General features: G+C 48.9%; 1 protein-coding gene across 1 annotated transcript; it reads left to right on the top strand.

Moving 5' to 3' along the window:
* The first annotated feature begins 473 nt into the window (after positions 1 to 473).
* Positions 474 to 27,234, top strand: LOC146178774 (lysosomal alpha-mannosidase-like). Its single transcript, XM_084580026.1, has 5 exons — positions 474 to 590; positions 2,725 to 2,827; positions 18,412 to 18,561; positions 24,023 to 24,091; positions 27,185 to 27,234. Exons 1-5 carry the CDS (start codon positions 474 to 476, stop codon positions 27,232 to 27,234), a joined length of 489 nt encoding a protein of 162 aa, XP_084436152.1.

Below are 27,234 nucleotides of genomic sequence, written 5' to 3'. Positions count from 1 at the left end.
GAACCATCTGCATGTCACGCTTCAGGAACAACTTTCCGAATCTCCAAACATCGTTTGGTTTGATCAGACACATTATAAAATTTTCACGCAATAGTATTAAGACTCTTTTCAAACTGTAAATTTATACATATCTAGCTATGGCCTTTACGCGGTACGTGTGGATGAAAATATATATTATAATATACGGGACCACGGCTGGATACGAAAGCCATTCTTCAATCTTGAAATAAATCTCCGTCTAGAGAGTCCATGAATAAGATACTAAAATACTACGAAGCAGCAATGCATCCTGTTGGCACCGAAGGCGTTCCTCGCTACAACAAAGAGAACGTGCAAAAAATCTAAACTCAGCTTTGCCGCCGTTATATAAGGCCGGGTACTGGAGGGCGTAGCAGTAGCCATTGTCTTCCGCCGAACCTTCGTAAGAAATGCGAGCTGGAACGGCTCTCCGTTTCGACATATCCGCCCTGAATATGCGCACGCCGGTCGCTTTGCTCTACCTGGAACACTCGCTCGTCGTGCGGCTGTTTCTGATATCAATGTCTCAAGGAAGTCCACTGGCGTCTGCGGCCAACCAATGCGAAAGAAGGGTGAGTGATTGATTATTTCACGCCGTTTAAAGCGTGAGCTACTATTCACACAGTACTAGAGAATATTTTTGATGTTGCTGTGTAGCACGAAATACGCATCCCCTCTGGCGACAGTACAAACCTACAGAATTAAGCGAATGCATATACTACATACTTCGCTGAAGTTTAGCACGGCAGCTACTCGAAGCCTCAAGAGGCAGCAAAAAACATTGGTAGTGTATTCAACTCTCTCAAAGAAACAACCTTACTGTGCTTAATCTGAATTATGAGCGCATTGCATGCATATATGCTTCTGTCTATGCCAAACGGTACGTATAGAAGCTTTTTCGAAGTGGTGCATAGAGTTGTATGCATAACGTCGCAGACCTCAATGCACTACTTTTGAGCACTGGCTGTTACGACGAAGGGTTTGTGTAGGCAGAGAGCGTACAGCGCTTTGGTTCACGCTCGAACGTTCGTAAATATTTTGTATTTCTAGATGTAATAAGGATTATAAATGTCTTTCATATTTAATTTCCACATATTTTACAAATTATTTCACACTTTTCTCCCTTTACTGTCGCCTAAATGCGGGGGATATGAAGTAGCGCCTCTTATGGCTTACGATTGTTGCTCTAAAGGAGCTATTGTTTTCAGGTTTTCTACAACCAATATTAATGCAATTTTAAAGATGAAGGCAAAAATATGGTGACAATAAAACTTCGTATTGAGAGTGGGTGTGAAAAAACTTTAACGCTTCCCTTAATAATTGGTTTACAAGAAATGAAACGCGTATTATCTCACAATCTTCCTCCGTTAACAACTGAACCCTGCCGTAAGAGAGGAAAGTGGGATTAGTCATGTAAAGCGAGAAAAAAAGGCCATAGTTGAGGCCTACGAAAAACTTTTTTTAGCACCTGGTGATCTTTAACTTTCACTGACGTCGCACAACATATGAGCGTCTTCCTGTCTAGTTAGGTTTATACGCGTAAAAATGCAATTCATGTTGGAATTAGTTTTGAGTCGCACAATCGGCCTTTTGGGGTCGCAATATTCAAAATTGGTAGGTTGAAGGGGGTGTGTATATGGCGAACCACTGGTCGTAGACGGATGCGATTGGTATCAAAGGATTTATGTCGGCAAGGTCTAAGCGAAATAAAATTGTGATAGATAACAGCTTACGCTGCCAGTAGAGAAGCGATGTCAATGAATATACTTTCGGCTAGTTTTTTTGCATATGTAAACATTATAGGAAGCGTCGCTTGATATGCTGCTAACTAGGCATATATTGCTGGTCAGGGATGTGTTTCATTCATGCTTTAGCATAATTTTGTCGTCACTAGCGAACCGATAATTTCCTCCTCACACTTTCGTGTTGAAGGCTCTTCAGTTGCATATGTGAAGGTCACTGCATGGTCGGATGAGTTGCAACGACAGCTGCAAACGCTAAAGCGAGGCGACCCGCATTTGGACTTGCTGACGCCCCCTTTGATGCCCTCATGTCTTGGAGGTATTTTAAAACAACGCGTTGCCCGCATAAACAGAAAAGATGAGACGTATATTGTGCATTGTTTCAGCTTAGCGCGCCAGCATGCTCCTGCATTGTCATTCTGGTCGAGCTCCACCGATCACTCCAGGTTGAATTAAGGAGCGGAAATACTCTATCCGGCATTGGTTCCGTAAATGATGGATTCATACGGTTTGAGTTAAACCGGACATGATCTCTCCGGCATATGGGCTCCATACCGGACTGGTCAGTTCGGTTTCCGATCTATCCCGGCCAGTATGTCCGCAATGAGATGCATACCGGAAATAGTCTGTACGACATTACCTCCATACCGGACCTGTACGAGTGGATTGAGATCCGTACCGGACATGATGTGACCAGTTGAGCCTGCATTCTGAACACGACGAGTCCGAAATAATCTCCTTATTGGGCTGGTCTCTCCGTTCGAGCGTTATATTGCTCTGATATAAACCTGCCTAAGCTTCATACAGGAGTGGTCACACCAGTAGGAGATTTGTACGGGGTGAAACGAGACCCTTAAAAACCAGTTTGGAGGATGCGGGATTTCTCGCTAGGACGATCATCAAATTTATATTATGTGCACCTACTGGCGTCGTGAGAAAGACAATTTTGCGGTTCCGTGTGCAGGGGTGCCCCACGACCATGCCAGGCTACATCAACGTGCACCTTCTGAGCCACAGCCATAATGATGCCGGATGGCATGAGCCCATCGATTCCCTCTACATCAACTGTAAGCTTATTTTTTATTCGTTGCATCAATTAGGAATTTACCTTTTGTTATATTTTAAGGTTTTCGGTGCTGGACAAGAAAAAACGTTCTACGCCATCAAATAAGCATGAGCACCAAAACTTCAGATCCGCTCGACAATACCGAACGTGAATATTGAGCGTATAGCCCATGAAACCGTACTGTTGAGGTCACACGCGGATGGTAGCATGCTTCATAAACTGATGCTATACACGTTTCAGAATGAAGATACGACGCGTTGCCAATATGTTTATGTAAGTGTTATTTATTTCTTAAAAATCGGTGAAGTGAGTATGAACGCCGCACCACAGAGCATATATAGATATAGACGTAGTACAGCACTCCCCTGATGGGGCTGGGACAGGTACATCACCACTGCTTGCGGCGGGGGCTAGCCTGCCACCGAAGTTTTATCTGTTGTAGGCCGTCATTGCACCCGCCACCGCTTCGGTGGTGGACAACGGCTGTTGTTGCGGCGCGCGTCTTTCTTTCCCTCTTCGTTTTCTCTCTTCTCTATTTTCTATCCTGTCTGCCCCGCCGGGGTGGTGCAGTGGTAAGACGCCCGACTATTGTGCCGGAGTACCCGGGTTCGAACCCGACCTCGGCGGCTGCGTTTCGATGGAGGCGAAACGAAGAGGCGTCGTGTGCTGTGCGATGTCAGCGCACGTTAAAGATCCCCAGGTGGTCGAAATTACTCCGTAGCCCTCCACTATGGTTCCTCTTTCTCTCTATCCACTTTCACTCCCATCTTCCTCCTTTCCCTTGCGGCGCGGTTGCGGTGTCCACAGAAATCAAGTGAGACAGTTACTGCGCCTTTCCCTTCCTATAAAAAAAATAAATAAATCTATCCTGTCTGCCCAAGGCAGCGGAGGCGAAACGAAGAGGCGTCGTGTGCTGTGCGATGTCAGCGCACGTTAAAGATCCCCAGGTGGTCGAAATTACTCCGTAGCCCTCCACTACGGCTCCTCTTTCTCTCTTTCCACTTTCACTCCCATCTTCCTCCCTTCCCTTACGGCGCGGTTGCGGTGTCCACAGAAAAACAAGTGAGACACTTACCGCGCCTTTCCCTTCCTATAAATAAATCAGTTAGGCAGCGGAGGTGGCTCAGCTACAGAGCCAGTAGCAGGCCCGCGCAATTTCTTTTCCTTCTTCCTACAGCCACAATAACAACATAACCGGCGTTTAAAATTGGTTGACAGCAAAGAAAATGCCCAGTATCTGTCACAGATCTAGTCAATCACGAATGGTCTCACAGTCAATGCCTAAGCAGCGCAGCGGAGAAGGCTTCCGCCTTAAAGCACTTTAGTGAGCCAAAGTGCTCCTGAATTTTTCTTTCCTCGAAGCGAGCGACAGAAATTAAAACAGCGAAGAAAACAAGACCAGACACAAAATTATGTGGGTACCGGGGCACATGGGGGTGGCAGGGAACCAATAGGCTGACAGGATAGCTCGAGCATACACTACTTTCCGAGCATCCGACGGGTCTGCGCAACTTTTGCCAGCACCCAAGGCATACTCGGTCATACTAGAAAACTATAGAGGAAAAAGAATACGATATCCCCCACCGCACAGTTCTCTCACCAGAGAGGAAGCTGTCATATGGAGACAATTACAGACGGGTTCATACCCAAACCAACACATACTAAACAAAATACACCCTGCCATATATGCTGACAGATGTCCGCGGTGCGATGAAAAACCAACAGTATATCACATCACATGGGCCTGTCAAAACATAGATGTGGTCCCCAAAATTCGAAACCCGAGTGCGGAGCAATGGGAGACTCTGCTGTCGAGCGACCGCTGCGAAGACCAGCAAGGTCTGGTACAGCGAGCCCAACGGGCGGCAGTAGCCAGCGGAGCCCTGGACTGAGGGCAACAGACCATTGTGCAAAAGTGGACGAGGTCGACGGAGAAGACTTTTGCGGATTCAACAAACAGACATCTCTGAAGACGTCGAAAAACCGCCAAGTAATATAGGGCTAGATAAAGTTTTTCCTCCTCCTTTCCACCTGAAATGGGCGACCTCTTCACGGGAAGTCGTGCACCCGCGGATTAGAAGCTAGTTGCGGCGGCAACAAGCCCTTGGCTTGTTGAGGCTTCTTTCGCCAGATGGACGGTGCGTAGCTGGATCGCAGGGTCCACGCTTCGCAACAGGGTATCAAAGGCTTCTCTACTTGCATGAATTGTCTGGGGACGTCATGACCCGTTGCGACACATCGCGCGTCCTTTGTCGGACCATTTCATTGAACGCATAAAAAAAAATTAACCGGCTTTCTATAATTTGTTTACAAAACAGTAAAGGCGCAGTATGTGTCACTCGCGGATTCCCGTTATCGTCCTTACGGTAGACAAGGAGAATTATAAAGAGCGTTTCACTAGCATGGGCGTGGCGCAGTTCGTAAAGGGCGGGGCTGGGGATCCAAGGGATGGAGGTTCAATTTCCAGTGGAGTAAAGGTTTATTCATTTTCTTTAACTCTCGCTCTGGAAAGTGGGTTGTTCTTGTAAAAGGTGGGTCTGGTGTGGCCACCTGCATGCGATGCGGACTGAGGCTACGAAGACTGGTCCGAGTATAGTGCATAAGGGTAAAAAAGGGGTGAGTTGCCCGCCCAAGGTCGAATAAGGATGAAGCAAGGGGTGTGGGGAAGTAAATATGGACATCCCGCCTGCCAAGGCAGCTGCGGCGTGTGTCGCCGCATTGCCCCCTGATTCGTCCGAGTGACCTGGGGTCCAGTGAATAGTGACAGTTCTGGCCGCGAGTTGGTGGCGTTTAAGGAGGCGCTGTATGGCCGTAGCTGTTGAATCTTGTGAACCCGGAGTAGCGATTTCCTGGTAAGCTTCCAAGGAATCAGTAAGAATACGTATTGACCCAGTTCCGGTGCAAGGCACTCCTGACAAGGGTCCCCAAATCGCGAGGAGTCCAGCATGAAGAGGGGTACCTTGAGGTATAGGTGGCAGGCATAAGCGCCTGAAAGGGAAGGGTTGTCATCGCATACCCAGGCCATAGATGCAAATTCGCTTGTAATCGATGCGTCGGTGTATATGTCAGTTGTATCAGGGATTCGCTTTTGTCGGTGATGGGCAGCGAGGAGCTCCCGGGGAATGACAAAACCGCGGTTTATAAGGTCGGCGATGGAGGCGTGTGACTACTGGCATCTATCTACCAAGGGGGAAGAGATGCATATAGGGCTGGTGTTTTGTCGTTACGCTGTTCATCCCAGGCCAGCAGGCGACGCCCCTGGACATTCTCTAGTCGTATTCGATGACGCGTCTGTGACTCGGTAAGGATGGTAGTGAGTGGTGGAAGAGCGGCCAAACGCTCAAGTTCGGCTATAGGAGTGGGCTTAGGTAGACCGTTAATAGGGCGTAGTATTGCGCGATGAAGGCGTTCGACCTTAGCGAAGTCAGTCTTCGACAGTTAGAGGACGGGTGTGCCATAGAGGATTTTTCCGACCGCCGCTGCTCGGGTCATCGCACGGCAGGTATGCTGCCGCGCACCACCGTGCCGGTTGGACAGGCGACGAATAGTGTGTAACAGTGGTGGCCAAAGGCGTTGTAGCTGATGAACCCATTTCTGGGGACTGTTTCAGCTGCGAATTTGCCCATTTGAGGAGGTGATGGTGTTGCCTCCGATGTGAAGATGGATCTGCAAAAAAAAAACGCACCTCACCCGAAGTCAAGAAGTCTTTTTGAATAAGCTCATCGCCCATGCGGCTTACACGCCACGTATTATGGCCCGCTGGCGTCAGTATACAGAGAAAATGATTACGTGACCCCACTGTACGACTCTAACTCGCGGCGGCTTATCTCATTTACTCTGGGATTGCCCTACGCTTTCTACTGGACGCTCCGAGATCAAACCCTACCGCCTGAAATACCCTTATAGAAACTGATGCTAACACACAGATGATATTTGCCAAGTATGGCTCGCTTAGTGGCCTGGTTAGAGCAATGTGATTCGAGTGACGACCTAAACAATGAAGATTCTGTCTACTGCCCTTTATCCCCATCCATGGCCATGAGCCTTCCCATTCAATAAAGGACATCCATTCAATCAATCTCTCTGGAAAATGTGACACCGCTACTGACAACCTTTTGTCTATAACGATCAGGCTTTAAAGTACGTTATTGGAGCTTTAGATATAGGCCCAGAGGCGATGTGGAAGGGTCGCCTGCGTAGGCGCCCGAATTACCGCTCCTAATGTCTTCAGTGGCGAGACGCACAGCTTCCGATAGTATGGCCAAGAACGTTGAATGCTCTCTTGCTTTTAACCATGAAATAAAAACGCCGACAACTCCGAGTACATAACTAAGTGACAAATGGTTGTATTAGCCACTATACACACCTTAATGTGCCACTTAAAAACCAACGTGAGCGCGCAGACTACGTTGAAAATCTTTGTAGCTAGCATTACAAAATTTTCGGTCGGTAGTAATGCATTTGGCCTATTTTAATTTTTTTGTCAGATCACAAAAGACTGTTATCTTTATTGACGCTAAAATGGAAGTCCAGCAATAGTTTGGATGAATGTTTGCAAAGCAAAAGGACTAAAAAACGAGGGACATAAGCGACTGACGTAGTGAAAGGCGAAAGCCTGTATGCCCTTTATTTCCGCCGCCCCAGTTCAGGTGCTTCAGATATCAGATAACAGATACCGGGGCTGGCAAACATCTTTTCGCTTCATTTGTATATAAATAAAATAACCACTACCACCACCACCGCATTCTGGTACGCAACTGGCAGAATCAGTAATAAATAATTTGTTAGTCAATAAGTAGCTAATTATGTAAATAATTATTCGTTATTTAGGCAATCATTGAATATTATAATTCACCTTTATTAAATACACAATTGAAGAATTAGTATTTGAATATTGATTCCCCTATGGCCTTATAAGGCACGCATTCGTGCATACTGTGGTGGTGCTCTGTGATTGGTCGAGACCTCTATGACGTCATCCCGCCTCGGCTAATCAGAGCCGCCGCAAAACCGAAACACATTTTGCCCAGACAGCATGAGCCGTTAAAGGCATTCGCCTTAATACGTTTCGGTAGCTTTTGACTACTTCATTTCAAGGGCAACTGCAATAAAGGTTTACCACGACAGCATGAAGAGCCGCGTGTCGCAGGAAAGCCGGTGTCTGTGTTGTTCTCCATTGTATACCACGACCTAGACATGAACAACGACAAAATTATCCAGTCCTTAAAATTTACATATTTTCCAACCACACCAAAAACACCCTTACCGCAGTACCTAAGAGCCCAAGATCCTTAACTAGACGAAGACATCACAAAGTGTGAAGTCAGAGCAGCCATGCTCCAACTCCGCACTACGTCCGCTCCAGGAGCCGATCAGATCACGGACAAAACACTCAGAAAATTCCATCCAAGCAATGAAAGAACTATTCAACAAACACTGGCAAAAGGGAACGCTTCCTCTATAGTGGACTCACGCTCAGGTTACCTTTATTCCTAAACCCGGCAAACCGCTTACTCTATCGAACCTTAGACCCATCTCGCTAACTTCATGTCTTGGGAAATTTTTTGAGCACGTTGTGGATATTTCTCTCCTCCCGATAAGGCGTGCGAACGTACCTCGCATGGGATCCGTATTCTTCAGTGCGTGGATTTCATATTTCGCCTCGGATACTCACCCATTTTTGTGAGCGAGCCCGTGAAGGTGTAAGGATTCACCTGACACCTTATTTGCCCTCATCCGACCGACCGCCGGTTGACTAGGACCTCATCTTTGACCCGCCACGAAGCAGCCGAGCTAAGCCTAACGCTCGGCGTGGCACCGCTTTGTCCGCAGCGCAGAGCTGCGTCTCACGCCATCCCTGCGGCCGCTGAGCCATCGCCGCAGCTGCTGTAGCCTCAAAGACGTCGACATGGAGAACCAAGTCGACGGTACGCCCATCACTCCAGAAGAATTTGACGACGACCCCCGCTGGACCCGAATTGTTAAGGCCCAGCGTTCGGCCTACCCTAGAGGAGACGCTACTCCTCAAAGCGACCCCCTCAAGTCCGCAATAGCGTCCCCGCCATCACTGAAGACTCCCAGATTACGTCACCATGTCCCTCTACCTCGACTTCCACAAGAAGACTACAAGATCGTGTTCCGCCCCGGCGGTGGCCTCGACCTCCGCACCACTACCAATGGGGCCCTCCTGACCTCACTTTGTGCCATCGCCAAAGTTGACTATGCCACCGCCCGTGCCAAGGATCGCGTACGTATCAACCCATACAACAACTCATTCACTGTTAGTTCACCCTCAGACCAACGCACCCGGTTATATGTCCAAACCTCTGAGCTGCGTCTCGCAACCAATTCGTACCCCCTGCGCGCTTATGTTGCCGCTCCTGACAACGCTCTCCGCGGTGTAATCTACAACGCCGTGGACCAACAAAGCCAAGAGGAGATCATAGCAGACCTTCAAGCTATGAACCCCAGCAATACCTACGCCATTGCCGATGCAAGACAGATGGGGCGTACGCGGTCCATCCTGATCACCTTCGTCGGCACAAAAGAACTACCCCGCACCGTGATATTCAACTGCGGCCTTTTTATCTGCCACCCTTTCCGCCGCAAGGCCGAAGCCTGCACCAATTGTTGGAGCTACGGCCATCGCTCCGACGTATGCACCCAGCCCAGATCCGGACGCTGCACTCGCTGCGGAGCCGTGCACGAGATTCGGGAGCCCCCCGACTGCACACCTAAATGCATCTTGTGCCAAGGCACACATGTCACGGGATCCCGCCCGTGTGGACTTCGCTACGCGCGGACCGGTCCCTCTCCAACCAACTCCAGCCTTAAGTCAACGTTATCCACCCCACCGCCATCAAAACCGTCCACCGAAGACTCCCGCCCATCTAGACCCAGCCAGCGGTCCAACTCCGGGACCCGCCAAGGACGCAGCCCCCGCCGCCGCTCCGTCTCTTTTCCGCCACTGCCGAGTCAAGACACCTCATCGACTTCTTCCCAGGTGAGCCGGCCTTTGCAGCCTCCCACCCCCGACCCCGAAAAAGAAGAGCTCAAAGCTCAAGTCGCTGCCCAAAACAGGGAGATTACCCTGCTAAAACAACAGCTGCAGGCGTTGTTGGGGCACCTCCAACTCCCCAGCCCTTCTTCACAATGCCCCCCACCACCTGTCACTCAAAAGCCCCAGCCGCCCCTACCCGCCCCCATGTCCATCTCCTCCAATGCTTCCTCCCGCGCCACCTCCCCTTCCCGCACCCCTCCACAAAAGAGGCGATCCACCAACCAGCCCACATCCATCCCGGAGGTGGAGGCCGTCATCCACCACACAGCCTCGTTTCTTGAAGCCCATGAGCAACGCCTCATGGCCGCAATTTCTACGCTGCGTACCGACACGCAGAAATGGATGGAACAAATTAACGAACGCGTAGCCAGAATTGAGGCCCGCCAGAGTGCCCACGAAGCCGAACTTGCCCAGACGACCCTAATGGTGTCATCCCTCCTCCCCTCCTCCTCATCTCCCAATCCCCCTGCACCAGCAGGGGCACCCAGGCCTCGTGATGGCCAGACACCCCTCACGCCTTAATTTCTGGCAGTGGAACTGCCGTGGTTTCCGCGGAAAGCGGAACGCGCTGCAGCTCCACCTCCAGAACATCCCTCCCTCCGAGCTCCCCGCTTTAATCGCTCTCCAAGAAACTTTCTCCCCAGTTAAGCTGCGCGACTTCACTGCTTTCCATCCTTCTTCCTCATCCCCCCCGAACATTGCCACTCTGGTTCACCGCAACTACACGGCGATAGAGCATCCTCTCGACGTTCCAGAGTGCACGCACCTTTTCCTAGAACTCCTCCCCCGGCGGCGACAGGATGCCAGTCTCTTTGTTCTTAATGTCTACAGCCCTCCTCGCACACCTTCAGCTCCTCTCCTCCTCCTTCTACGCAAAGCCCTTTCTCGCGCACATCGCAACGCGCTCCTCATTCTTGGGGATTTCAATGCACATCACGTCAGCTGGGGTTATCCCGGGAACAGTAGGAAAGGTCTCGCGCTGTGGACATTCATCCAGAACGAACAGTTATCCGTCCTTAATGATTTTTCTGACCCAACCCGCATCGGCTCCAGCGTCCAACGCAACACTAATCCGGACCTTTCCATCTGCAAAAACGTCGTGGATGCAGCGTGGACGAACACCTGGGTCTTTCTCGGCAGCGACCACTATATCCTGTCCATCTCTTTCTCTCTTCCTAGCCTATCCTCCCGCCAGCGTCTGAGCCAGGTAGTCGATTGGGATCGGTTCCGCCACTCACGGCAACATGCCCCCACCTCCATCTCAGACCTTTCTCAATGGACTGCCACCTTGCTCAAAGATGTTTCATCCGCCACCTCTACCGTCCCTACCCCTCCTCACTCCTCCACGGCTGACAGCCGCCTCCTTCACCTATGGGAGGCGCATCATTCCCTGCACCGCCGCTGGCTTTCACAAAAACACAATCGCTCACTACGCCTCCGCCTTGCCCGCCTGGGTATGGAAATTGAGGAGCACTGCTCATACCTCACCAGGCAGCAGTGGGGCCAGACATGCGACCGCATGGCCGGTAATCTCGGGCTGAGGGATACGTGGGCGCTCCTACGTGCCCTCCTTGACCCGTCGCATGTCAAGGCCACGCAACGCAGGGATGTGACGCGCCTCCTGCAATCCTCACCGCTATCCGATTCCGATTTCCTTCTTGCACTCCGAGATCGCTATCTTTGCACTTCCCCTCCGTCCCCCCTCCCTTCTTACTTCGGCACCATTAATTCTGCGCTTGACGCAGATATCACTTTGGGGGAGGTTTGTGCGGCGCTACATAAGCTCCGCACCACTTCCGCACCAGGAGCAGACCAAATTTCTAATAAGGCCCTCCGTAACCTGGACACATCATCCCTAGAGGCCATTACGGACCTCTTTAACAAACATTGGCACGAAGGCACCCTGCCTTCTGAGTGGACCCACGCTAAGGTGACCTTCATCCCCAAGCCCGGCAAACCCATAGACATTCAAAATCTCCGTCCTATTTCCCTCACCTCTTGTCTCGGTAAGCTCTTTGAGCACGTCGTTCTAGACCGCTTACAGAGCTTCCTCGAGGACAACCATCTCTTCCCCGATTCGATGTTCGGCTTTCGCCCATCCCTCTCTACACAGGATGTCATGCTCCAGCTCTCCGAAGAGGTCCTTCACCCTCTTCACGCCAAGCGCACTCGCGCGATCATGGCACTGGACTTGACAAAAGCATTTGATAATGTCTTCCATACTGCCATCCTAGACGCCCTTTCTACCCTTAACGTGGGCTCCCGAATCCATAGTTACATCAAGGCTTTTCTTGCCCATCGCACGGCTGAGATCTCATTCGGCGCCCTCTCCTCTCCTACTTTCCCTCTTGGAAATCGAGGTACCCCCCAGGGTTCTGTTCTCTCTCCCCTTCTCTTCAACATCACCCTTTTTCCGATGGCACGTGCTCTAGCTAGCATTCCTAACCTCTCCCATGCTTTCTACGCTGATGATATCACCCTCTGGGTGACTACCGGCAATCTTGGTGAGATGGAAGCCGCTCTCCAGGCAGGCGCTAAAACGGTCGCCGATTATGCTCGCACGGTCGGGCTAGCTTGTTCCCCGTCCAAGTCGGAGCTCCTGCTCCTCCTGGCTCGAGGCATAGCTCCAACCTCATCTCCTAACCTTAACGTCACTATCGACGGACATCCCATCCCTTCTGTCTCTTGCATCCGTATTCTCGGTCTCTTTCTGCAATCCAATGGCAAACACACTACTGTCCTTTCCCGCCTTACTACCACCGTCCAGCAGACGGTACGGCTGATCCGACGGGTTGCTAACCGACACTACGGCATGCGCGAGCACGACCTCCGTCGTCTTGTTCAGGCCTTTGTGCTAAGCCGCCTCGTCTACTCCCTCCCCTACCTCTTTCTGTCTCGTACCGAGGAAGACAAGGTCAACTGTCTCATCCGCCAAACTTATAAGTCGGCTCTCGGGCTTCCCACTTCCACCCCCACTTCTCGTCTACTGGCGATGGGCGTCCACAATACTCTTTCAGAACTTGTGGATGCCCATCGCGTGGCACAACTCGATCGTTTATCTCGCACCACCCCTGGTAGAGCCCTTCTTACTTCCCTTCGCTTGACCCCTGTCTCCCCTATCTCTGTCACCCATCCCTTGCCCAGCTCCCTCTTCTCCATGCTCACTGTCAAGCCCCTTCCCAAGAACATGCACCCTGAGCATCATGCCGCTCGCCGATCTGCCCGCGCCTCCACCCTCTGGTGCCAGTACGGTACACGGTCTGACGCCGTGTATGTTGATGCGGCACCCTACCTCTCGCATCCCGCCTATGCCCTGGCCACTGTCTCTAATACACGAGCCCCCCTCTCCGTCGCCACTATCCATGCTCTCACTTCCACTGCCGCAGAGGAAGCAGCCATCGCCCTCGCCATTGCCAGCACACCAGCCATTTTCATATTTAGCGACTCTAAGACCGCAGTCCGCAACTTTGCAAAGGGTAGAATCTCTTCCTCTGCGCTCAATATCCTTAAGCACTCCTCCCCCCCTTCCCGATCTATCCAACTATTTTGGGTTCCGGCTCACGCGGGGCACCCTGGAAATGAGGCGGCAAATTCTATCGCTTGCGAAATGACCGACCGAGCTGGCCCCCTCCACCCCGGGATGGACACGCGTGACTCCCTCCTCACCTTCCATGACATCACCCTCCACTACCGCAACTCCCGATTATCCCTCCCTCCCCCTCACAAGTCCCTATCTAAAATCGAACAGAATACGTGGCGCCATTTACAGGCCCACACTTTCCTCTCCCCTGCACGCCTTGCCCTTATTCACCCTGGTGCCTTCTCGCCCCAATGCACGCTTTGCAGCTCTCCCCGAGCAGACTATGCTCATATTCTTTACTCTTGTCCGGCGCACTTTCCCCCCGTCTCCTGGCAAATAAACAGCCCGCAGCTGTGGGAGGCTGCTTTGGCCAGCTCGGAGCCGCATATTCAACAGCGGCTTACGACCTGGGCAGCGGAAGTCGCCGCCAGGCGTGACCTGGAGGCCACGACCAGCAGCCGGAAGGCCACCCACGGAACGGCGGCAACATAATTTTATTTTTTTTTAATTTTTTGGCCTTCAATGAATAAAGTTTGTACCACCACCACCTGAGCACGTTGTCTTGAATCGGCTACATGCACACATGCAAACCCGCCGCCTTTTTTTCTCACACAATGCTAGGTTTATGCAGCCACCTAAGCACCCAAGATGCCATGCTACAGATAACCGAAGACATCCTCCACCCCCGACACTGCAAACGCACAAGAGCATTGCTGGCTCTAGACTTGCAAAAGGGATTTGATAAGGTCTATCACACCGCTACATTGGATGCATTATCCAATCTGATTCTGGGAAACCGAACACACGTAAACGTTTCAAAATGCATTTCTCCGGGATCGCACAGCAGAAATTCGGTTCGGTCCCTAAAAATCCCCACATTTACACTTCGTATTAGCAGCAGCCTGCAGGGATCAGTCCTTTCCCCCTTTTTTATTTAGCATCACACTCATCCCATTGGCTCAAAAACTGTGGCAGTTCCCAAACCTTTCCCATTTTTTATATGCAGAGGATATCATCTTGTGGACTACCACTGGGAATATCGGTAGCATGAAAGAATCTCTTCAGGAGGGGGCGAGATGCGCAGCCTAAATAGGCTTTGTATGTTCCTCCACTTAATCCAAGCTCTCGATACTCCACCTAAGTCCGCGGAGGCACCACCACCATCATATGCTCATCATCATAGATAGTCAGCCAAACACAGGTTCACAAACTTCGAATACTAGGTTTGTTTATGCAAGACAATAGCCTCAACACGGATACACTATCCAGACGCGTTATCGCAACACATCAGATCGCCCGCCTTATCAAACGTATAGCTAACAAGCACCGTGGAATGCGCGAGCATGGCCTAAGACGTCTACTACAGGCATTCATCATAAGCCGCATTCTCTACTCGCTGTCGTACTTATATATCTAACAAAAATGGAGACAGACAGGCTGGATGCTCTCATCAGACAGGCGTATTAGGCAGCCCTCGGCTTACCGAAATGTACTCCAACCTCTTGATGCTTAAGCATGGGTGTTCACAGCACCCTGAGCGAACTGATGGAAGCCAACCGCATCACCCAACTAGGACGGCTCTCAACTACCCCAACTGGTCGGCACATTCTTCTCTCCAACTTAGGCCGTTAGGTGCCCCTCCAGTAGAAACGTATGCTCTTCCAAGGACAGTCCGCGATCAACTCACTATTCACCCACTTCCTAAAAACATGCACCCCCTTCATAACCAGGCCAGACGGGAAGCGAGAGCACGTGCCCTACATAGAGCACTTGCCAAAGAATCCGACATGGTTTACGTGGACGCCGCAGAATATCCACACCGCTCAGCTTATGCGATATGCGCGTTATCCAGCCACTTCGAACACATCAAATGTCTCTATCATTGGCCGAAAATCTGTAGCGGAAGAATTCGCTTAGCCATCGCGATAATATCTTCCATTTCCAACCTTATCCTCAGTGATTCTAAACCAGTCATACAAATTTCGCCCGAGGCCAGATACATACTGCCTCTCACAAAATCCTAACTGCCAACTTTCAACCAACCCGACCTATAGAATTTGTCTGGGTACCAGCCCATTCGGGCAACACCGGTAACGAAGCGGCCCATTCTGTTGCTCGAACATACGTCGACACAGCAACAGATACCGAGGACCTAGGCAGCGCCAGAGATCGGCGGATCGCGTACACCGACATTACACTACACTACCGCTCTAAAAGATTTCATTACCCTCCACCCCCACCCTCCCTAACTGAACCTCAACAAATACGGTGGGAGCACCTTCAAGCCCGCACTTTCCCTCTCCAGCACTGCTGGCACTCTTCTCTCCATCTAGTTATCAATCCCAATGTTCCCCTTGCGGGCCCCGAGAGCTACATTCGAACATATGTTCATATGACCAGATTTTCATCCACCGGCCAAATGGGGTCCTTCGGAAAAATATGGTTGGGAGATCGCGGTCTCCAGCTCAGAGCCAGCCTCAGAATGGAAGCTGGTCGACTGGGCTGAAGCGGTCGCCGTCAAGCATGGCCTGCCGGTGACCACTCCTGATCAGGAGCCGGGACTGCCGTTGTAATATTTCATGGTTCCACCAAATAGTTTTTCACCACCACTACCATTGCAACCCGAGAGTCTGCGAAGAAGCAGGGAAATAAACTATTGTGAACATACGGCAAATGGAACTCCGGCCCTCCATGTCTGAAACTAGCACATAATATACAGATCAGAACGTTTTTCCCATCTTCGCGTAGCAAGTTTGCTTCATTCGAGTGAAGATACGTCTCCTGAATTCTTCGTCATATGACAGTATGCTAATCAACAGCTGTGTTATTAACAATCAGGTATTATTGAAGCAATAATTAGGTGAACAACAAAGCATAATTCGCTACTTTTGTGCTTTACTTGCAAGCAATTTAGGCGCCAGCATGCGGTGCCAATAATAAACCCGCTATCGTACTGCCCGTGGTCCGGAAAGGGTGGCAGTTCCTGGCCCTGATGGGGCTGGCACAGGTAGGTCACCGCCGCTTCCGGTTGGGGCTTGCCTACCACCGAATTATTCTCTCTTGTAGGCCGCCATTGCACCCGCCACCGCTTCGGTGGTGGACGACGGCTGATGCGGCGCGCGTCTTTCTCTCCCTCTTCTTTTTCTTCTTCTCTACTTTCTTCTGTACAAACGAGGCAGCGGAGGTGGGCCCCGCCGGGATGGTGTAGTGGTAAGACGCCCGACTACTGTGCCGGAGTACCCGGGTTCGAACCCGACCACGGCGGCTACGTTTCGATGGAGGCGAAACGAAGAGGCATCCGTGTGGTGTGCGATGTCAGCGCACGTTAAAGATCCCCAGGTGGTCCACCCTGGTCATTTCCGACCCTCGACTGTATGATCACGATTCCCCATTCAAAATTACTCCGTAGCCCTCCAATACGGCTCCTCCTTTTCTCTTTCCACTTTCACTCCCATCTTCCTGTCTTTCCTTAAGGCGCGGTTGAGGTGTCCACAGAAAACAAGTGAGACAGTTACCACGCCTTTCCTATAAATCAATCAAAGAGCGGAGGTGGTTCAGCTACAGAAACAATAGAAGGCCCGTGTATTTTAAGGCGAACTCTAATGGCTCATGCTGTCGTAGACAAAGTGTGTTCCACTTTTGCGGCGTTCCGATTGGCCGAGGCGGGATGCGTCCCTGCCATCTGCAATGCCACACTTGACGCGCGCCAAAGAACGCCACGCGATAGGAGCCATGGTATACAGTCCAAATCCACGCCGGAGAAAAAGAGATACTGCGCCTTTCCTTTCCTGCAAACTAATTATAATTGTATGTAGCACTGCAACGAACGCCGATAAAAAAAAGTCACATTTTGTCTAGCGTTCCTGGCATTTGCAATCCCACACTTGAACGGGCGCCATGGAAAGCCACGCGACAGGAGCAATGGTGTACCATCTAACCCGCACTTACCTTAAGGTGTGATAGATACAGCACCTTTCCTTTCCTGTAAACCAATTATAATTATATGTAGCACTGCAACAAATGCCGACAGGTGGCTGAGCCAGTAGCAGGCCTGGGCATATTGTTTTCCTTCTTCCTACAGCCACAACAACAACAAACAACAACAAGAGGCTAACGATGACTACTGTCCGGAGTTCCCGGGTTCGAACCCGACCTCGGCGGCTGCGTTTCGATGGAGGCGAAACGAAGAGGCGTCCGTGTTCTGTGCGATGTCAGCGCACGCTAAAGATCCCCAGGTGGTCGAAATTACTCCGTAGCCCTCCACTATGGCTCCTCTTTCACTCTTTCCACTTTCACTCCTACCTTTCTCCCTTCCCTACGGCGCGGTTCAAATGACCACAGAGTAAGGGTGACAGATACTGCGCCTTTTCCTTCCTGTGAACCAATTATAATAAAGAGGCTAACGATGGGAGGTAAATTATAGAATAGGAAGGGTAGGCTTTCGCCATTCTCCTCTCAAGAGACGTATAAGAGACCCTCTAATTTTTCTTTTCCTTTTTGCTACAACCACAACAACAATTGCGGCGGCGGCTAGCCTGCCCCCGGATTTGTATCTGTTGTAGGCCATCATTGCACTCGCCATCACGTTGGTGCTTTACGATGGCTGTTGCGGCGCGCGTCATTTTCTCCCTCTTTCTTTATCTTCTCAATATTCCTTTCTGTCCGCACGAGGCAGCGGATGTGGCTCAGCTTCTGCTCTGTCTTGTCCACATCACGCCATGCTGTAGGCGCCATCACAGTCTTATTAGTTCGAAGCCTTCTATTGCGAAATCTTTCTGTCTTAGTTCAATTCGTGCTTCATCCCTTTCCTGATCGGACCGATCCGGTGTTAACTGAGAGTTGCATGTTCAGCATCGGTCATCTGTTCCAAGCTGTTCTCAATTTCTTTTCGAAGTGATGTTTTTGGAGTTCATTAAAACAACACGACGTCGGCGCCATGTTTCAGATGTCCATGACATCTACAACACCACGCTGGAAGCCCTCCTTCAGGATCCCAGGCGTCGTTTTGTGTCGGCAGAGAGCCTTTTCTTATCCTGTTGGTGGAACATGCAACCAGCTACCACTAGGGAGAACGTGAAAAGACTTGTAGAAGCAGGTAAGCCGCTTTGCTTGCGCAGTCGTGATAAACTAGAAAAAATCATAACGGTTCTACCCTGCTTACGCGCAAGATCAAGGAATAAGTGTACAATAATTATCACCGCCTTGTGCACCTCAAACCTTTAGTTTTAGGGCAGTTTTAAGGGATAGAATTTGCGCAGTTCATAGCAATGTGTAAATGCTATCTAACGATGTCTGACTTGTTGCTGCAGCACAAGGTTCAAATTTTTCTTCACAAATAAAATTGTTAATGACAATTAAAAACTGAACTGTGTTGAGCGCAATTATGCTCGCTATAACCTATTAAATTACTATTTCTGCAGCATATTATTCTGCTTTTGTGTAAGATTTATTATTTATTGATAATGAAGAGCTACAATTTGTCTAGTGTGACTACACTAGATTCAAGCTATCCAACAATACGGGGCGAGATAAACTCAATATTGAATCGCATATAAGAAATTATTAATTTTATATTGCGAATAATGAGTAAAGTAGTCAATTGGTCATGTGGGTATTAACCATTCATTTATATGACACTAGATTGAGTTGGGCTTTTCGCTACTCAGGCAAGCCCCAGTGCAAATTTGGTTAAGCTGCATGGTGAGGTTGACAGAAAAAGGCGCCTTCTGGGTTTTCTGAGTTCTGCGCAAACTTATACCTTGCTCTAAAATGTCGCAGTGCTAAATATTAACACCGCAATTAGAGTCATTCAAAAAAAAGTATTCTCACTTACACGTACAACTCTGAACGAAATGGGAGAATAAATTGTAATGGAGCTGTTGCTTTCCGCGATGCGATGGAGGCTATAAATGTCATACCGTCTATTATCGGAGCTCATATTTACACCGGCTCTCTAACTACTATTAAACAGCTCAAATGAGTTACAAAAACACCAAGCGTTACCCAGGAGATACATGCTTCAAATAAGAAAACAAAAAAAAAAAGCGTTCAGGTACGTTGTATACAAGAAGACAGGAATCACAATAAAAAAAAACGATACGCCTACACACCAAGCCCCTAACACGAGTGCCTCACCCACAAGCCTCCCATTTGATCTTCGTTCCGCTTTCCCAATCTTGGTATCTGTTGTAAGGAACGTGCACGTGCCCTTATTCCCCTGTTCACTTACCCCCTCCCTGCCTCACAACCTAACGACAATGGATGAGGTATCCCTTACAAGGCAACCAGTCGTCGACGCCTTCCTAGGTGTCCCCGTGATTGAGACGCGGGGGTTCTGAAACGTCACGTATGAAGGGGTCGCGCCAAGCATTGCGACCATTTCGTGTCTGCCGGTAGTCATGCTCGGTGGGAAAACTAAAATGCTACGGCCACGCTGCCTGCGGCTGGTGCGGTGAACAGGGGTTTCCTCGAATATAGGACTAGCACTGCTGCCTAGAGAAGGGTTACGTGACATTGTCCCGCACCTCCACCACATTTGTCACGGCGTTGGTGACTGGGCTAGATTAAGAGAGTCGGCACACGTGAAAGTCCACGGTCACCGTTTTAGATAGGTCCTGCGAAGCCGGAGCCGACTCAATACCTTTTGCTCCAAGCGTCACTTCAATGTCTTTCGCCCCTAGCGCCCCCTGGCAATATATTTGTTTAATGTTTCTTCTTCTTTTTCTTACTTGAAGAAGCTGTAACTTTAACTTCCTTTTCATTACTATTTGGTGGTCAATGGGTTTAAGATTCTTTCAATTTTCTCTGGTGTGTTGGATCTTGGAGGGGCACTAATGGGGTCTGGTGGGAACTACAATATTAGCGTTGTGAAGCGAGAAAAACCGCTAAGCCATTATTTTTTCTCCAAAGCAACCGGAACACCACAGCTCCTATCCCCGCTGCTTTCATTCGAGACGTCAGTGGGAAGAAAATTTTATTGTACCCATTTTTGGATCCCTAAGCATGCAATGGTTGAGGCAAGTTCTTCCTGAGCATTGCCCAGTGATTAGACAGACAGACAGTCGGACGGACGGACACAGACAGACAGACAGACAGACAGACAGACAGACAGACAGACAGACAGACAGACAGACAGACAGACAGACAGACAGACAGACAGACAGACAGACAGTCGGACGGACGGAGGACAGACAGACAGACAGACAGACCGAGACGGAGGACAGACAGACAGACAGACAGACCGAGACGGAGGACAGACAGACAGACAGACAGACTGAGACGGAGGACAGACAGACAGACAGACAGACCGAGACAGACAGAGAGACCGAGACAGACAGACAGAGAGACCGAGACAGACAGACAGAGAGACCGAGACAGACAGACAGAGAGACCGAGACAGACAGACAGAGAGACCGAGACAGACAGACAGAGACGGAGGACAGACAGACAGACAGACAGACCGAGACGGAGGACAGACAGACAGACAGACAGACCGAGACGGAGGACAGACAGACAGACAGACAGACCGAGACAGACAGACAGAGAGACCGAGACAGACAGACAGAGAGACCGAGACAGACAGACAGAGAGACCGAGACAGACAGACAGAGAGACCGAGACAGACAGACAGACAGACAGACAGACAGACAGACAGACAGACAGGCAGACAGGCAGACAGGCAGACAGGCAGACAGGCAGACAGGCAGACAGGCAGATAGATAGATAGATAGATAGATAGATAGATAGATAGATAGATAGATAGATAGATAGATAGATAGATAGATAGATAGATAGATAGATAGATAGATAGATAGATAGATAGATAGATAGATAGATAGATAGATAGATAGATAGATAGATAGATAGATAGATAGATAGATAGATAGATAGATAGATAGATAGATAGATAGATAGATAGATAGATAGATAGATAGATAGATAGATAGATAGATAGATAGATAGATAGATAGATAGATAGATAGATAGATAGATAGATAGATAGATAGATAGATAGATAGATAGATAGATAGATAGATAGATAGATAGATAGATAGATAGATAGATAGATAGATAGATAGATAGATAGATAGATAGATAGATAGATAGATAGATAGATAGATAGATAGATAGATAGATAGATAGATAGATAGATAGATAGATAGATAGATAGATAGATAGATAGATAGATAGATAGATAGATAGATAGATAGATAGATAGATAGATAGATAGATAGATAGATAGATAGATAGATAGATAGATAGATAGATAGATAGATAGATAGATAGATAGATAGATAGATAGATAGATAGATAGATAGATAGATAGATAGATAGATAGATAGATAGATAGATAGATAGATAGATAGATAGATAGATAGATAGATAGATAGATAGATAGATAGATAGATAGATAGATAGATAGATAGATAGATAGATAGATAGATAGATAGATAGATAGATAGATAGATAGATAGATAGATAGATAGATAGATAGATAGATAGATAGATAGATAGATAGATAGATAGATAGATAGATAGATAGATAGATAGATAGATAGATAGATAGATAGATAGATAGATAGATAGATAGATAGATAGATAGATAGATAGATAGATAGATAGATAGATAGATAGATAGATAGATAGATAGATAGATAGATAGATAGATAGATAGATAGATAGATAGATAGATAGATAGATAGATAGATAGATAGATAGATAGATAGATAGATAGATAGATAGATAGATAGATAGATAATTTGAGTGCACCTGAACAGCCAAGTGGCCTAATGGAGCATACACTAGGACATCAGAATGACCATTTAAAGACATATAAAACCAGGCATGAAAACAGTAATTAGGCAAGTATGTCCGTGTCAATAAACGTTTTGTTATACAGGATTTGTAAACGAGTTACTGGACAGTTGGCGTGCACATCGGGATAAAATGTGTCAAAACGTTTTCCGGCTTGAGGTCTGACAAGAGAGAATCGTACTCGTTGAAACGACGGCGTACAATTTTTCTATCATAAAAGATGCGTATGAACGTACGCTGGTCATTTTCAATTTTCGTGCAATAGGTGGCAGATACGTTATTCCAGGCTACTGACGCCAACTCAAGACGCGGTCTCACAAGGGCCCTGTAGTCTAGGGATAAGACCAATATGTTTGAATGCGCGCAACACAATTGAATATACATGCAATCTAAAATCAAGCATCGAATCAACAACAACACCAAGGTCTCGTACATGGCCACAAAAGATACCTGACCCACCAAATTTGTATAATCAAACAGAACTGTGTCGCGTTTCCTAGTTACAGACAGGGTAGAAGTCCTCTTAATATTCAACTTTAAGCGTTTCATCAAATACCATTTCTCGACGTTGTTAATGTCAGCTATTAGTGGAAATTCTCAATATCTCCAATATTACAGAATAATTTGAAATCATCTGCGAAGAGCAAAATTCTAGTGTTCTTTACATGTTACGGCAAATCATTACCAAACACTAAAAACAACAGCGGTCCTAAGTTGGAGCCTTGAGGCACTCCCGAAGATGATAGAAATTCGTTGGACAGAGAGCCGAAAAATCGGACTATGTTGCGGCGGCTGCCAAGGTAGCTTTTCAGCCACCTACAGTACATGGGCCAAAGTCCGTACTTTTCCATCTTCATCAGAAGTACCTCAAAGGAAACCATATCGAGAGCTTTCATCATGTCAAAGTAGACTGCATCTACCTGACCACGATTAAATGCACTTGGGCAAGTATAATCAAGAAAGCCGCATAAATCTGTTTCCACAGATCGACCTTTTAAAAACCGTGCCGCAGAATTAAGATCTTCTGTTTGAAGTATGAGCCCATGCGTTCGTACATACCCATTTCAAGAACTTCCCCAAAAGAACAAATAAGTGACACAGGTCGAAAGTTGTTCAAATCACAAGCATCGCCAGACTTGAATACAGAAACGCCTACTGGCAATTTCCAATGACCAGGAAAAACACCAGTTTGATTCCTTTATGTAAATTTCTCATATAAATGAAGTCAGAACACTGAGCAATAATTTTATGTTTAGGTAGATTAGAGCCCAGGCTTAAATGAATGAGAACTCGCCGGTTGTGCTTTTGTAAATACATATTTTAAAATGTAAGATTTTTCTTTTAGATCCTTCCAGGTCTTTCCAGGTCATTTCAAAAACTGGAACTTTGAAACTCTGTGGGCTTCTCTACGGGGCTGCGGCTCCGCTCTCAGAGCCAAACGCCACTCGGCTAGCTCAGATCACACTGGTTCTGCCAACGAAGATCGGGGACCAAATAGTATAACTGTTTATTGGAGGGGTTATCCGTCGGTTTTTCTCGGCTGCGCGCAATCATGCAACACGCAGAGTTTAAAGGGAAGGGGGGGGACTCCTCACTTCATAGAGCCGTGGACGCGTCCGCTCGCTACGCCCGCTTTACTCGTCTGGTACGCACTCTCTCACTTACTCTGGTCTTCTCCGCGTGCCGGCGCCAGAGTAAACCAGAGAGGGGGCAAGTAACTGCCACATGATTCTGCGCAACAGGCGCTTCCCTGCCGCCGCTGCGGCATAGCCAGGAGGTGAAGGGCCCTGGCTGCTTGCTGGAGAGGGCCGGTACAGTATCTTCCCACAATCCGCCTTTTGCGCGAGGATGTGCGGGAGTGGGCCGGAAACACATTGGACGGCAGTGTAGCAGACGACGCGAAAGCGCACCATACGAAATGACCACGCCAACGCTTGTAGAAAGCGAAAGCTTCTCCCCTTTTTTGGCCTCGGAGCGGAAAGTAGTGACAGTTATTGCAGCATATCATGTTCACGCAGTATGGGGGAAGGTAGAGCATTTTCACAATCCACTCATAACGCACGTACGCATATACTATCTTCGTATTGTAAGAGCGTGTAGCGGGGGCCGTGTTCGACGTGACAGAATGAGATGCTCTCAGCGTGCAGGTTTTCGGCAGACAGGAGAGCGCGGGGGCAGAGAGAGAGAGAGGGGGGGATCTCAAAGGGCAAAGCAGCCAGGGGTTTATTGATGCTGCAGAGCTAGGTGGAATCGTCTCCTGGGGCTTCGAGCGGTGCATATGCGCGGGGTGTCTTGAGTTACCGAGCACAATGCGGTCACCGCGGCGCCGGCATGGTGCAATGGGCGTCGCTTCCTCCTCGCGTCATCTACAACCGTGCAGCTATAGGATTTCATCTTCGAAGATCTGCAGAGAGGCACATATACACACCCCGTGAAAAGGGCGTTGTCCCGGCCGGAATGCACACCTGCAGGAAACGCGCTGCATTTTTCTGGCAACGGATGATTCAGCGCTGTAGCCGGTTTCTGCCCTCAGGAATCAGAACGGATGTGGTCGCAGTGGTGAAAAGGTTCTCGGTGCGCAGAGAATGGTCATTCTGTTGTGAAAGGATCCCGAACGTTCCTTTCTGCTTCCGCCGCGATTTCTGCGGAATCAACAACTTGGTGACACATGTGAATCTCCTACATATCGGATGCGCATCTCGGTCAGGAACCAACCCTGTTCTACGTCCAGAGCGATCCACTCTGCAAGTGAACGAGCATGAACCCTCCAGGAGACTCATTTATTGTGCCGGGCGGTTTCCTTGCCGTTGCAAACGGTTGGACGAAGACGACGATTATCAAGCTCCCTAACGAAGTGCATCTGATTGCGTACACTAAAGGAACAAAATCCGGATGCTTTGGCGTGCACGAAGGCGAGCCTTTAATTAAAAAAAAATACTGTGCGTTGTGAAAGTGTGTCATGCGTCATATGCTCCGAGCGGCAAAAACACAGATACTACAGGTATGTATGCATCTAAACGAAATATACATGATGAAAAGTACCTACTGCAGTTTTCACCCAGGCTGTAGCGCACCAGTGATAGCTGCAATGAGGATTTTTTCGGCGCGTGATTGCTTTAGCTGCGCCGGGGCCTGAAGGCGATGTATTTTGTCCTTTCTTTTCTTTATATGTGCGAAAGGGCTAGGTAGCTTAGATATCACAGGCGGCTGTGTGCGCTAGGCCGTAATATTTAGCATGCGTACAAGCGTCCCCCGGCCTGGCGCTCGGCTTTTCTAGGGGTGTGCGTTTGGGAGAAGCTCTGTAAACCCCGCTGCCCACCCCTCCTCCTCAGTGGGCCCAAACCCAGTTTCGAACCTCGCAGCCTGCAAAGATGGTTCTGTTTGTCTTGCAAAGGTACTTCCTTTACCCTCACCTGAAGTGCTCCCTTAGAGCCTCAGCTGCAGCACTCCGGGTAGCGCAGATATCACAGGTGGCTGTGTGCGCTAGACCGTCATATTTAGCATGTCTTATCGTGACTGCCGCCTGACTAAAAAACAAAACTTGGGCGTTTGTTGTAATGCACCACCGTTCGCGAGCCGAGTGGTTGAGCTGGTGACTGCTGCATCTGAGGCTCTAAAGGAGCACTTCAAGTAAAGGTGAAAGGAAGTACCTTTGCAAGACAAACAGAACCACCTTTGCAGGCTGCGAGGTTCGAAACTGGGTTTGGGCCCACTGCGGAGGAGGGGCGCGCAGCGGGGTTTACGGAGCTTCTCCCAAACGCACACCCCTGGAAAAGCCGAGCGCCAGGCCGGGGGACGCTTGTACCCATTTTTACCGGTGGGTGTCAGGCGGGGGGTTTCGAACTAACCACCTCCCGCAGCCGCCACCTCACTAACAAGAAAAAAAATACGGCGTTTTAATGCACTGCCGTTCGCAAGCCTCATGACCAGCTCAACCGCTCGGCTCGCGAACGGCGGTGCATCACAACAAATGCCCAATTATTTCTTCTTTTTCGTCAGGCGGCAGTCGCGATAAAACATGCTAAATATTACGGTCTAGCGCACACAGCCACCTGTGATATCTGCGCTACCCGGCCCCTTCGCACATAAAGAAAACAAACGACAAAATACATCGCCATCAGACGCGCTCATTGCGGCTATCACTGGTGGGTTACAGGCTTGGTGCAAACTCCGGTAGATACTTTTCATTGTGCACATTTCCTTTAGATGCATACATACCTGTAACGAAGTGTTTTTCGCACAGTCGAGAGTACGCAGTAGGTAGCTAAGGTCGGCCATTCACATCTTGACGCTTGGTGGCCCTAATTATAGCTTCACGTCGTTGTTGACCGCGGCTCGGCGAAGGAAACCTGAAAAACCGCGTCTTGCATCTTGACACGCTTAAAGAGTGGCAACCGTACGCGGCAGATGTGGTTGGCATCGCTTTGCCAAGCCTGTGACGGCCCCCCTGCACTGGCGGCGCCGAGAAACGCCGTCGACGCCGTCCAATGTGTTTCCATCGGTCGCCGCTACGACTTCGCGCATGCGCAGAAAACTCGCGCAAAAGGCGGACTGCTGGCCTGATTTGGTCATTATTTGTGCCTATAAGGAATATTATGTGGGGTACAAAGCACTTATACCAGACTGGTTTTGGATAAATACAACCCAGCTATATATGTTTATATCCATGTTAAGATATCTGTCAACTGCTTTTAGTAAATGATCAAGAGTCAGGAAATTTTTCTTGAATTTACCACTCTTGAAAATGTTAGTGCTGCATTAGATTTCATCACAGAAATGCAGCAATGTGCATCATGCTTCATTTGAGTAATATTTTATCCCAAACCACTCAAGCGCTGCCGCATCGCAAAAAATAATTTAAAAGCATCACCATAAAATAAGAAGTTATGTTCTCTCTGGTGCAGTGTTTCAAACTAGAGACGAAAGTCTTGTGCGCTGTGTTCCTGCTACCTAA

Source organism: Amblyomma maculatum, chromosome 9, assembly GCF_055883805.1.
Source record: "Amblyomma maculatum isolate TAMU_Amacu chromosome 9, ASM5588380v1, whole genome shotgun sequence".
In the NCBI taxonomy this organism is placed as follows: Eukaryota; Metazoa; Arthropoda; class Arachnida; order Ixodida; family Ixodidae; genus Amblyomma; species Amblyomma maculatum.
This window is presented reverse-complemented; position numbering and strand designations above follow the sequence as displayed.

Excerpts from the sequence above, each read along its gene's own strand:
- LOC146178774 (XM_084580026.1), top strand. The coding sequence starts at position 474 with ATGCGCACGCCGGTCGCTTTGCTCTACCTGGAACACTCGCTCGTCGTG. Across the intron at positions 2,828-18,411 it reads CGATTCCCTCTACATCAACT|ATGTCCATGACATCTACAAC; the intron begins GTAAGCTTATTT and ends GCCATGTTTCAG. Across the intron at positions 24,092-27,184 it reads CTGCTTGCTGGAGAGGGCCG|TGTTTCAAACTAGAGACGAA; the intron begins GTACAGTATCTT and ends TCTCTGGTGCAG.